Source organism: Rutidosis leptorrhynchoides, chromosome 5 (genome assembly GCF_046630445.1).
Source record: "Rutidosis leptorrhynchoides isolate AG116_Rl617_1_P2 chromosome 5, CSIRO_AGI_Rlap_v1, whole genome shotgun sequence".
Classification (NCBI taxonomy): domain Eukaryota; kingdom Viridiplantae; phylum Streptophyta; class Magnoliopsida; order Asterales; family Asteraceae; genus Rutidosis; species Rutidosis leptorrhynchoides.
This window is the reverse complement of record NC_092337.1, coordinates 418,105,056-418,118,052: the sequence shown is the minus strand read 5'-3', so window position 1 is coordinate 418,118,052 and position 12,997 is coordinate 418,105,056. Positions and strand designations below refer to the sequence as shown.

The following is a 12,997-nucleotide window of genomic DNA, read 5'->3' as shown; positions in this document are numbered from 1 at the left end:
GCTATGCCAAGATGCAAGCAAACTTCTTTTAAAACGCTGGTAACAAAACACCTTTCGCACACAAAAATACATGCTACAAAATTCCAAACTTCACTTCCTTTGCACACCTGTTACAACACAAATATAAATTAACTAATAATTTTATAAAAACTATAAAAAGTAACAGCAAATAGAACTGTCAAAACCATGTTAGATAATAAGTAGTTACCTCACAGTTAGATATCACGTTTTGTTTAACAAATTATCACCAAGTATCAAATAAATCAATGAGCTTCAAATAGTAAGTAGTTAGGTCATCCGAGTTAAATATCACGGGCACTAGAAAAATTTAGCTTCAAATAATAAGTTAATCGGAAGTAACAACCATCAAAAAGAAACCTAACCTCTTAGAGTCATCGATTGCTATCTCTCACTCACATACCTGCGAAGATGAAAAAATCAATCGAAGATAAAATTAAAAAAAAATAAGCAAACCTTTGAGTAATGTTTAAATCGAATACCAAATGTTCATAAAAACAAAACCTAAAACACACACAATTGATGACCAAATTATAACCTGCAGAACAAAAAACCTACTTAAGACAAATCATATATTGTTAACAAATATATGCAAATTATTGGAAATTAATGGCTGACATATCAATAAAATCTTAGTTTAGTACCATTTGAATAGATTGATATTTCCTATAAACCAACCTACACTTTAAATATATAAGCAGGGTGCTGAGAATGAAAATCGAAGGCAAACCTGGAGAAAATAAAATCGAACACAAACCTGGAAGTAATCAAAAACATGCTGTAGTGGTTGGGATCAAAAACCTAAAAACAACCAAAGCATGGAGAAATAAATACATATTTGGAGAGTAAATACATGCCGTAAATTAGATTTTATTACCAATAAACATAGTTTGATTGCTTTCTTGCAGTCATTAAGTTTGAGGCTACAAGCTGCACCATTTACCCAACATGAAACTCTTTTGACAACTTTTTTTATCATCATCATCAATTTTCCCTTCTTCATTAAGATAATCATCTGCCTATTACAGAAAGATATACACAATATAAGATATCGTTTATTTAAACATACCTTCAAATAAATGTGGTAACATGGGTTGTTTTTATAACATTAACATAAGATACCATATATTAAACGGACCTTAAAAGAGTAGCTATCAAATCAATATCATTATCCTAATCAATCATATGAGACCTAATTTCAATTTCTTCTTAAATAAAAAGACAAAATTAACATACCTGATGTAGAATACGGAACCCTAAAAGGATTGAAGAACTTCGATGGAAAAATTAACAATAAAAATATATATACTTTTAATTTAAATAAACCAAAATCAGTGCAAAAGATCATGAAATTCAAACTTGGTGAACGAAGTTAAGGCTATTGTTCTCGAATATATAGTCGTTCTTCTTATGTTTCTGTCGAGCGTTCAGAATGATGATTGATTGATGATTTCGGTTAAAGAAATTCGATTTTACTCAATCAGGGGGAAGCCCCAATTTTCGACCCAGATCTTCAGTCGTTCTAATACAATTTTTGGACCAGAAGTGGTGGTGGTTACAGCTAAGATGAAGTTGAAAGAAAAATAAGAATAGAAGGTATGGAGGAAGAATGGGAGGAAGAATGGAGAGGAAGAATGGGAGAGGTCTGATTCTTGATTCGTCCTTTTCTTGTTTTTTTTTTTTTTTTTTACTTAAAAATCAAAGTGTGTGAAAATAGGTTGTGTAAACTGTAAAGTGTGTGCAAAGTGTGAACAGTTAAAAAGGATGACGTGGACCGATGAGATTGCACCAAAATCGGCGGCTATTAGTAGTGTAGTTTGTGTAAAGTGTGTGCGAAGCGTGAACAGCTAAAAAGGCTGGCGTGGACCGATGAGGTTGCGCCAAAATCGGCTGCTATTAGTAGTGTTATAATATATTTTCTTCACCATGTATATTTTTCTCAAATTTTTCTTGAACATTGACATCTTCATGACTTTCAATTTCAGTATTTTGATCATAATGTTCACTATTTCCTTGGTTATCTTAAGGAGAAATTTCTTCATGACATTCATTCTCATTTTCGTTAAATTCGCAGTACGTCTCTTTTTCCATGCTAGTAAACGTATGCCTACAATTACCAAAGTTTATATATTATAGTCAATGTAAGAAACTTCATATCCAAATTAATAACAATAACAACATCTATGCAAAATAATAGAAATAAAGTCTACAAATATATACGAATTCATAAGCAATAACGGATTAACGGAGTTACTCGTTTTCTTCGTTAAGGGATTCTTGTGTACCCGATGACCATTCTTCATCATGTAAAGGAGATGATGTGTAAGATGACTCATCTATGTTTAGTGAAGAAGATGGAGATCGATTCATATTTACGGTTAGGCGACGATTTGCAATTGCGAGCGTGAAGAAGAAGATGGTTTTGGGTGTTAAACTATCTACGTAATATTAGCCTATTAGGTATCAAAAATCAATTAATTAATTAGAAAATTTTATCCATATTTGAGGAGGTTACGTACTACTCCGTAATTATTTTAAATTTAATTTAATTTAAAAACTATTGAATTATTAGTGGATGGCAAGTCACCTGCCATGTCAGTTTGTATAAAAGTGTCCGTATAAAATGTTTGTCATTCTAGCTTTCATCCCTGTATTTGTCAATTTTAATCGTTTTAGTCCCTATTTTTACAAAGCTGTAGCTTTCATCCTTAAATGCATAAAATCGTTCCAAAATAGTCCCTCATACTAACTTTTGTTAACTGTCTATTAAATATACGACATATGCTATACATGTGACCATTCACCCTTTATATTAAACGATTACCCCAAATCGATTTCACATATTGAAAATTTGAAGCATCGAATTCAAGCAATATAGTTCTCTAGCCATGAATCCTACCAACACTGTTTTCGGTAATATTTTTTCATCTCTTCTTTAATATATTTAGTTCTCTAGCTACAAAAGTGTATTTGATTATGTGTTATTTTCGATGCAAATTTCATTACAGTAATTATTTTTTTATAACTCATAATTGTTGAATGTCTGTATTTTTGTTGAAGTTCTAGGGTTTAGTATACTGTGTGAAGTAGTTGTTTGGTAACTTTTGCATCTCTATTTTTATTTACTTATTTCTCTAGTTACATACGTTTAATTGATTAAGTGTTGTCTTCGATGGTTCTTTATATATATTTTTTTCTTATGACACATAATTGTTCAAATTCTGTAACTTTGTTAAAGTTCTACGATTTTCTATGCTGTGTGAGGCACTTTATTAGTCTGTTCTTGTTCTTACATTATCATGTCCTTAATTTCACTTAAAGTTTATTAATTAAGCAATTAATTAACCGCTTAAATTAAAGTTGGAAAACAGAGTGTTCTAGTAGAAAGTTAACCAATATAATACTTAATGGAATACTATAAATAAATGTTTAAATCCAAATAGTGAGTGTAAAGAATTCAGACTGTATTAATTTGAAGTTAAAAAAATATTATTGCTTGATTGTTTTGAATACAAAGCTGCATAAACCTTAGTGATTTTGTTTGAATACTACGATTAGTATTTTTTTGGTTCAAGTTTTGTATATCTTCTAATTTTAATTGTTATTGCTAATAATTTCTATTATTTATGCTTAATATGTCCGATTCGGTCACTTTTATACTTGGCTTCATCTTCTAATTATCTTGATATCATGTGTCTTCTTTGCAGATGCTAAACGTTTAATTGGGAGGAGGTTTTCCGATCCATCAGTGCAAAGTGATATGAAGCACTGGCCGTTTAAAGTGATCCCTGATATCCACTTGGTGTGCACATGTTGTATACTTACAGTTAACGAAAGTTAGTATGAGGGACTATTTTGAGACGTTTTTATGTATTTAAGGATGAAAACTGCAGCTTTGTAAAAATAGGGACTAAAATGACTAAAAATGACAAACACAAGGACGATTTTAGTAATTTAGTCAAAAAAAAAAAAAAAAAAAAAAACAATTGTATCTCTTTTGGGCCTTTTGGAACTCCTTACTACACAAAAATAAAACCCAATCCAAAGTCCAACCCGTCTCGTATTGTGTCGATCTTGTTACCAACCGATTAACCGAAGGTGGATTTGGTAAAAAAGAATTCTTTGTTAGTCGGATGACCTCTAGAATAAAGGCGCGATTGACAATAGAATCGCCATTGTAATTTCTTCTTCTTCTTCTTCAAAGATCAAAGGCAAATAATTTTACTCTTTTCTCAAACCCTAATTTTTCACTAACCGTGCATTAATTCATCTGTTCCACACCCGTCTACTCTACGACGTAGATTCGGTACATTGAGGTTTTACTCTTTTCGATCACTTATACTTTTTGAATTGCTCAGGGGCTATCATCGTGTACTACGTGTTTAATGTAATCATCATGTTATCTGTACTCGATAAATTGTTACTAAGTCTTAAGTGTAATTATTGTGAACTTTGAATATGATTTGGTAACAACTATAATCATAAAAATTATAAGCTTACTAAAAGAGTACTCAAGTTTGCAAACTAAGGACACCTACAAAATTAGGAATAATGTATCAGTCCCTCAATGGACTGATGTTAGAAATAAGACATTGTGTTAACCATAAGAGCTACAGTCAAAGTAGGAATACCTAATTGCATGATTGCTGCAGCTGCTGTACCCTGACTCGTAACTCGTTACATATTTAATACGGGTTGTTTGCATTTTACATCAATAGTACTCATATTTGTTATCCAAGTAATTGATACGAATTTATACATTGTGAACTGCAGGTTATCCACTTGTTATATCGAGTAAATGGACTTTAACCATAATAATGTTAGATCAGCGCTCAAAGAAGATAGATTGAGCAGTCTGCCTCTTGAGCTTATTATTCAAATCCTCTCTCGCGTTGACACTAAATTAGCTATTCAAACGTGTTTGCTGCTGTTTCCAAGATGGAAGCGTATCTGGACATTAATGCCATCTCTCAACTTTTCAACTAGTGGAATTAAAAATTTAGCCAAGTTCTCAAAATTCGTGACCCGTGTTCTGTATCACCGCAACCATCAAGTAGAAGTGTCCTCGGTAAATCTATATTTCCGTGGAGCAGATACTCAAAATTTTGTGACACAGATTACAAATTATGCAATTTCTCACAATGTCCAAGAACTAATCCTTGATGTTAGACCCAAGAATAAATTTCCTCTTTATCTCTTTAGCTCTCAGACTCTTAAGCATCTTACCTTTAGAACCTACACTTATGATCCTTGCCTTACACCCATAACACCATGGGATTTCCCAGCTTTAACGACTTTGTATCTAAAAGATATTTCGTTGTGTGATGATCGACGTAAATCCCTTGATATTTTCTCCAGATGTGTCAACTTACAGAACCTCACTTTAGAATTTGTTAAGGTCAATGCAAAGGTTTTTGACATTATCACCCCTCGACTTTCTAATCTCACACTTGCTTATTACAGAGGTTCAAATGTTATCAATGTGACTGCACCTCAACTTAAGAATCTCACTATAATTGGTTGCTCATTAACAGTGTTGTAAATCTCCCGAGATCTCCCCGATATCTCCCCCGAGATCTCGTTTTTAGAAGGCAACCGAGACGAGATGTTCATCTCCCGAGATTTCTCGGTCAACAAGGTCAAACTTAGTCATAGCCATAATTTCTCGGATTTTCTTGCTAATTTGTAAGATTTTCTTGTAAAATTCGTAATTTCTAAGATTTTCTCGCTCACTTCTCGGATGTTTTTGTAAAATCTCATAAAAAAGTATATAAATATACATATATTTATGTTTTTATGTATAATTTTATTAAAAAAACTATAAAGTCAATGTAAGTCAACGTCCGAGATCTCCCCGAGATTATTCCGAGATGCCGAGATCTCCCTAAAAAAGTCCAAACGAGATCTCCCCGAGATCTGAATTCTCCAACCTTGCTCATTAATTAATGACTTGAATATTCCATCAGGACTAGGACTTTCGCCATTCTGCTACAAAGGTTACCATCCGCCACATTGGTTTAAAAACTATCATTTATCTGTGAACAAAGTGACTGTCAGTTTGCGCCTTTACGGTTTAAAGAGGCAGGAAGATGCTTGCCGTATTATTAACATGCTTCAAGACCTCCGTAGTGTCAGATTTCTTACGCTTAACTTGGACATTGTTGAGGTACGGTGATCATGTATCAGCTATAATCGGCGGTTTTGATTAACCGTGTCATAACTGTTTTTTTTTGTAATTTATGAACATTTATCCAAATGACCAGATGCCCCTGAAATATCGTTTTTACTGCGTAAAGTTTTTTACAAGAGAACTACTATTAAACAACATGTGTATTTATTTGTATAAATAACCTTTATTATATGTGTGCAGTGTATTTCCTCATTTCCGGAGTTATTATCTGCTCAGTCTTCGCCCTTTAGGAACTTGATTAGGTTGGAAATAGATTCTGGCACGAGGGATACATGCAAACATAAAATGTCTACTGAAGCCAGAAATTTCTTTTTTAAGAACTCCCCAAACGCCACATTCTTCATAAAGGTACTTTCCTTAATTTGGTTACGGACTATTCTTTTTTGTCATTTTATTATTATTATTATTATTATTGTCATCATTTCTGGAATTCATAATTTGGTTCTGGGGTTTTGGTTGAATCGGTTCTTATTCTGACCACCGTTACCCACTCCACCCGTTTTTTACCCCTATAATCTTCAAACAAGATGTGCCAAGAGATTAAAAAACAAAAACACGAGGTAACCATTGTTCGAACAATCAAGACTATAGATAACTGACCGACTGACAACTGCTCTTCTTTGATCAACATGATGATAATGATTACTTAACTATGTTGTGATAAGGAATTCCTAACATCCTGTAGACGCTGAGAGAGAGGATCTTAGAATCAACCTAACACGATCTAGAGGCGGAATAACAATAGAAAGAGCTTAAACGAATATCTATGGGTTTTCGGGTTCGTACAAGTCAAACCAAGACTAGATCTTGATAAACACGAAGCCTAGACTGACATTCTGTGGTATTTGGACATGAAGATCGAGAGAGACTCGACCAAGAAGTGTTTTTCGTGTGTGTGTGATGTGCTGAGTTGTTAACCAAATTAATGAAGATTAATTAGGCTTAAATACCTCAGTTCCTATGTCGGTCGACAGTGAATGACAGTCGGTCGACTGACCATGTCAGTCGGCCGACTGTCGAGTAATATTGCGAATTATATTTAAACGTTTACAAATATAAAATAACACATCGACAATCAACGTTTAACAATATTACAGGTTACAACATGATCGAATAAAACGTTAAAGTTCATGGAACTAGGGATTACAAAATATGCACTAACAAACTCTTCCTAAGACCTAGTTCCTCATAAGTCTTCGATCTGCTTCAATCTCTGTACGGATCTGTAACCATATTGTTCAAATAGCAAACCTTTGCAACACGAATGTACTGTTGTGCTTGAACTCTATTTTCTAGCCTGTACAGCATCCGATTGTAGTACAATGTGAAGATGTCAGCTTCACAGCAATTTCTCAACCAAACGGGATCTAAAACCCGTATCGAGTCTGTCTCATCTTCCTTCAATTTGTCCAAAACGATGACTGCCTCCTCTGAGCGTTCATCGTAGTACCACCAGCGAAAACGTGGGCTAAAGTTCTGCGGCATTTTCATCACAGGAACCTTTCTCATATAATTTACTGGCTTGTATTTGACAATCTTTCTTCGTTCGCCCGTTTTCTTGTTTGTTCGATAAGTGATCGTGGGAAATTGAGGGCCGAATCCCTCAAAGTTCTTTGACAAGTACGAGTGTCTTATCTTCTTGCAGACAATATTAGGAATTCCGTCATAATCCCTATATAACATTTTGAGCCTAGCCACCTGCATAAATTCAAAGTACGGTAGAGACGTGAACTCGTATCCATGTTTGATGTAATCCACTCCGTACTCCTTCTTTATTGCGTATATATTCAACTCTTTAATGTAGGCCCACGCAATTATTTTTCCTTTAGCCAAAAGATTCGCCGGTCTATTAATGTAATTCATCCATTCAGGTTCCGGCGCTGGCTTCTCACAATATTTTCTGATCCTCAACAGGATCTTCCACTCAGCTTCTAGAACTTCTATCTTTTCTTTATTTATCTTGACCGGTAAAAACCCTGGAGGCAAATCTTCGGTCTTTTCTTTTTCTTCGCATTTACGGTTTAGAAGCTCTTCATTCATTTTGAAGTAGTCTTGAAATGTAGGTAGATCTTTATCGTTATTACATTCGTACTCTGGAAAATCACCTATTGGTTCATCTTCAATAATTACTTCATCAAAATCTTTGTCGTTTTCATTACTTACGACAATTTCCTCAAAATCATCACTAGAATCGTAACGATTCTCAAAAGATGAGCTAGCAGTTGCGTCAGCTGAAGTACTTGCTTGTTGCTCTTGACGCACTAGCTCGGCCTGCTCCTCAGCGCTTAGATCCGGCGGGATCTCCCCTTCTTCTAAATCATCAAATACAACTGAGTGATTCAGACGATCCTGCTTTGCCAAAAAAATCACGTAAAGAATAATCAATATTTAGAGGAATTACTGACAGTGGGTTCTCGCTTGTGCCTTTAGCAATATCCAAACCTAGCTCATCCTCGCCTTGATCGTTAAAATTACCAAAGTCTATATCCTCCTCGAGATCAACAGCCTCAATATCGAAATTATTTTCCCACTCAAGCACCTTCGAAAGTGCCTTGTTCGTTGTAGTCTCAGCCTTTACAATCAGCAAATTCTGAGCATCAAACTTAGTTTGTAACTTCTTCAATTCAACCTGTTGATCTTCAACCTGCTTGGTCAGTTTGGCAATCTCAGCATCCTTTCTTCTCTCTCGTTCATCAGCTTTTTCTTTAAACTTTTCAAATTCAGAAGCCATATTGACAACCTTCTCACTTAATATAGAAACCGCAGCATCTTGTGTAATAGCGGTCGTGGATGCAGCAGCATGAACTCCTGTATCAGTTTCAGCACGTGTTTCTTGAGTAGCAGCAGCTGAAGGTTGTCGTTGTGGTTGTGATTGCTGTGATTGTCGCTGTTCAGTAGCGGAGGACGACTCAGTCCTTTTTGCCTTCTTAATGAATCTTATGCGCCTCTGCTTCGGCTTTGTTGTAACCGAAGGACCCTCAGATTGTTTTCGCTTTCTCAGCTCGAATTGATCAGGGTCAAGGTCATCTCCTTCATCGTCTTCATCAACCAGTATCTGTTCAATTGGAACAACTGGCGGTGGCTGATTAACCTCTTGATCGTCTTCACCAACTGCGACGATATCATCTTCATTACCAGATGTACTGTTCTCATGACGACAGGCAGCACCTGGTGGATATACATAGTTTTCATTTGCGAGGTGGCCAACCAATCTCTTGAATGGTTCATCCGGACCTCTCTTTTGCTTGACTCGATTGAAAGTCAAATCGTTCAGATGATTCAGCTTAATCTCATCCTCCCAAACCTTATTCAAACCTTGCACTTGCTTTTCAATCATCACCTGCAAGAACCTAGGAAACATTAAGTGGCTCTTCTTTTTCACGTTCACCAACATGCTTCTGAAAATTACTTCAGAGAAGTTGAAGTCCGCATGAAGAACTAGTGCTGCAAACATTGAGCTATAAGTCTCATTCAGCTCATCAAAACCGCCTACCATTGGACTCATGCATCTCAACAACACCAAAGTTAGGTATTTGTATTGATGACAGAATCTAGTTCTCTTAACAGCTCCTTTCATTGGATCACCAGAGTATCCACATCTTACTAGACACCTTCGGACCTTAGTTCTATTCAGTGTGACTGGCATAGAATCATTATCTGGAAAACCTAAGTCTTCACGAACTGTCTGTGCCGAGATCTTTACAATTGTACCACCAACGCTGCTTCGTATCACCTTTCTTCCTTGTTCAGTGACGATAGAAGCATTGTTCCAGAATTCTCGTTGGTGTGAGTAGTATGCCTTGCATTCTAGAGTTATTGCAGTATGAATCCTGGACCTTTTCAAGAATTTGATAATATCAACGAAGCCTTCCTTTGCTTCAGGTCCTTCCTCGTTTAGACATGCCTCTAGATTGGCATTTTCGCTTGCCGTCAGGCCTGGAAGATTCTTGGACAGAATCACCTCTTCCTCATGTACGTCTTCGTTCACTGGACTACCTAGTTGAGCCATTTATTCTAGATTGGATAACGGCGCTGGAATCACGATTCAAAGATGTATACGAAAAACACGATCAAAAACTCTTCCTTGCAAAATTCGAATTTTTGGTAAATCAACACAATCGCACGAGATAAAGAAAATCGGCCGTCTGAGGCCTTTTTATACTCAGCTCGACAATCGGTCGACTTTGGTGTTATGTCGACCGACATATGTGACAATCGGTCGATACACGTGACAAACGACCGACATATGTAACAAACGTCCGACATATGTAACAAGCAAGTAAGTCGGTCGATTTTTGTTCAATGTCGACCGACTTATAGTACAAATCGGTCGACTGTCTCCTCCTAATTAAAAAATTATTTTTCGATACATAACCCCCGATAATTCCCTCTATTCACATCCACTGGCTGATTTTACACGCAAAATATTTTCGTTTTGAAGACTTTAACAAGTTTATGATTTGAGATGTGTAGTTCGTTTCTTTTTGACGTCGAGACACTATTTGTAACTTCAAGAAAATATACACATATTCACATAAGCAAACAAATAAAATGTTTTTGTATTTTTCAAAATAAATATCAACACACTGAAAAATCTTTTTGTAGTTTTTAGGATTTTAAAACATTTCACAATAACAATTCAAATGAAGTACAATTCATGTCAGAAAGTCAATGATCAAGGTTAAGAAAGATCCAAGATTGTATGGCATAAAACATGTTATTTACAGGAAGCAGTTTCTGTAAGTCATAAACCTAAAGAAGCTAAATTATCAAAATGTATACATGTTCAATTAACATTCAGACAACAGTATGTACACAAAATTTCACAAGTAAAAGCAAACAATAACAGAGAAAAGATTTTAACATGGTTTCTAGATTCATTAAACATTTACAGAGTTTCCTCTTAGACATTTTGATGATCAAGTTAATTAATTACATTAACATATTGCTATGTTAGATTCAATCATTGACTTAGACATCATTTGAGATCGCACGATTTATTAGGTAGTCAATTGAGCACAAGTCTATTGACGCTTTCCGTTACCACAAGCACATACGATAGGTCTAATTGAACAGGAAGATTCTCATAGTAATTTTGGAATATCCCTGTCAGCCATTAGCTTCTATCGTAACGTATACTTTTCAATTCATATGATTCTGATGGATCTCATAGTATATTCAATATTCTATCAATCGTACAATCAACCAACTGCTATCAATCTCATTCCTTCTTTATTATTCAAGTTATTGGAGGAAACGGAATGAAAGACGTAGCTTTCTTAATAAGTGAGTATTCAGAATATCTCTCTGAAAACATCTTTCGCTGTCTAGGCCTTAATGGGTACAGTCCCATATCACAGACAATGATAATAAGTCCAATAGAATGGTTTTGTTGAAGTATGAATGATTTAAGTTCTTCTTGGTAATCTTCACACTCATTTGTATTCTTGCAAAGACTTCTCTTCTTGATTTCATCATTATCTTAACCTTGATATTTTCGTCTTCCATGATTTCACTTTTGTTTTCATGATATAATAACTTGATATGCAATGTGCCTTTTTTTTTTTTTTTTAAACAACACATTGCAGTCTTGACTTTGATTTAGTTCTCGAATTGACTTCCTTGCGATGAAGATCTCTTTTCTTCATTTGTGTATCAATTAACTTAAATCATTCATTCATGGACTGTCTGTAATATAGAACCACACTTTTCAACCCGTTCACAGGAAAGACACTCTTATTGAGATAAACTTACTATTTTGGAGTTTAGGTACGATTCAAGAATTAAAGTTTGATAGAAGTCGGTATGCATAGTCAATTAGAACATTTTCAACGCTTATTGATCGCTTGAATATCCCAATTAGTCGTGAGACTCAAAGGTGCAGCAATTTGGAATTTGCTTGGGGATATTCTACATCATGTGTTTCTAGATTATACGTCATGATAGGGGATACCCTCACCTTTTGTTGATTTCCTCAACAATTTTCTTTAAAGTATGCACCTGTGATAATTAAGTGACTACCCTCAACCGCTGTAAACCTTTCCATGAGTTCCTTATCAAGATATTTACATGATTGTGATTATGATCATCTCATTCTATGATTAAGTCCGTATCCCATTTTTATATAGTCTGATGTTGCATTCATTACTCCCCCTAAAATACTAAAAATCTAAAATCTTTTTGGTTTTTGGATTTTAAACACACAGAAACAATCAGAAAGAAAAGAAATATAACCACACAGTATATACAGCTATGCAAGTAGAACACATAAAATGAAGTTACTCGTTGGTCTCTTCGTCAGGAACAACATCTGACAATATTTTGACACTTAACTCAGTTAACAAGAAATCAAAACGCGGTTTATCAAAAGCTTTTGTGAAAAGATCAGCCCTTTGCGTAGTTGTGCCAATTTGGATAACATCAATTAGCCTTTTCTCATAACAGTCTCGAATAAAATGATATTTAATCCCTATGTGTTTGGTCTTAGAGTGATTCACATGATTTTTCGTAACAGCTATGGCAGCAGTATTATCAACAAAAATAGGAGTGTTAGAAATATGCAAACCGTAGTCACGAAGCTGCTGTTGTATCCACACAACCTGAGATGCACAGCTTGCTGCAGCAATGTATTCAGCTTCACAAGTGGACAAGGCCACTGCTGTCTGCTTCTTGCACTGCCATGTAACTAGTCTGATTCCAAGGAATTGACAACCTCCTGATGTTGACTTAAAATCTTTCTTGCATCCACCATAGTCGGAATCACTATAAGCCGTCAGTACAAAATCATTA

General features: G+C 35.1%; 1 protein-coding gene across 1 annotated transcript; it reads left to right on the top strand.

Annotated features, from left to right (window-relative positions):
- Window positions 1–4,816: 4,816 nt before the first annotated feature.
- On the top strand, window positions 4,817–6,193 carry LOC139849982 (F-box/FBD/LRR-repeat protein At3g26920-like). The gene is made up of 2 exons (XM_071839586.1): window positions 4,817–5,537; window positions 5,985–6,193. Exons 1-2 carry the CDS (start codon window positions 4,817–4,819, stop codon window positions 6,191–6,193), a joined length of 930 nt encoding a protein of 309 aa, XP_071695687.1.
- The last annotated feature ends 6,804 nt before the right edge of the window (window positions 6,194–12,997 follow it).

What these genes read in the sequence shown, in the direction of transcription:
- LOC139849982 (XM_071839586.1), top strand. Translation starts at nt 4,817, where the DNA reads ATGGACTTTAACCATAATAATGTTAGATCAGCGCTCAAAGAAGATAGA. An exon ending in TAAGAATCTCACTATAATTG is followed by an intron (nt 5,538 to 5,984) that starts GTTGCTCATTAA and finishes ATATTCCATCAG; the next exon opens with GACTAGGACTTTCGCCATTC.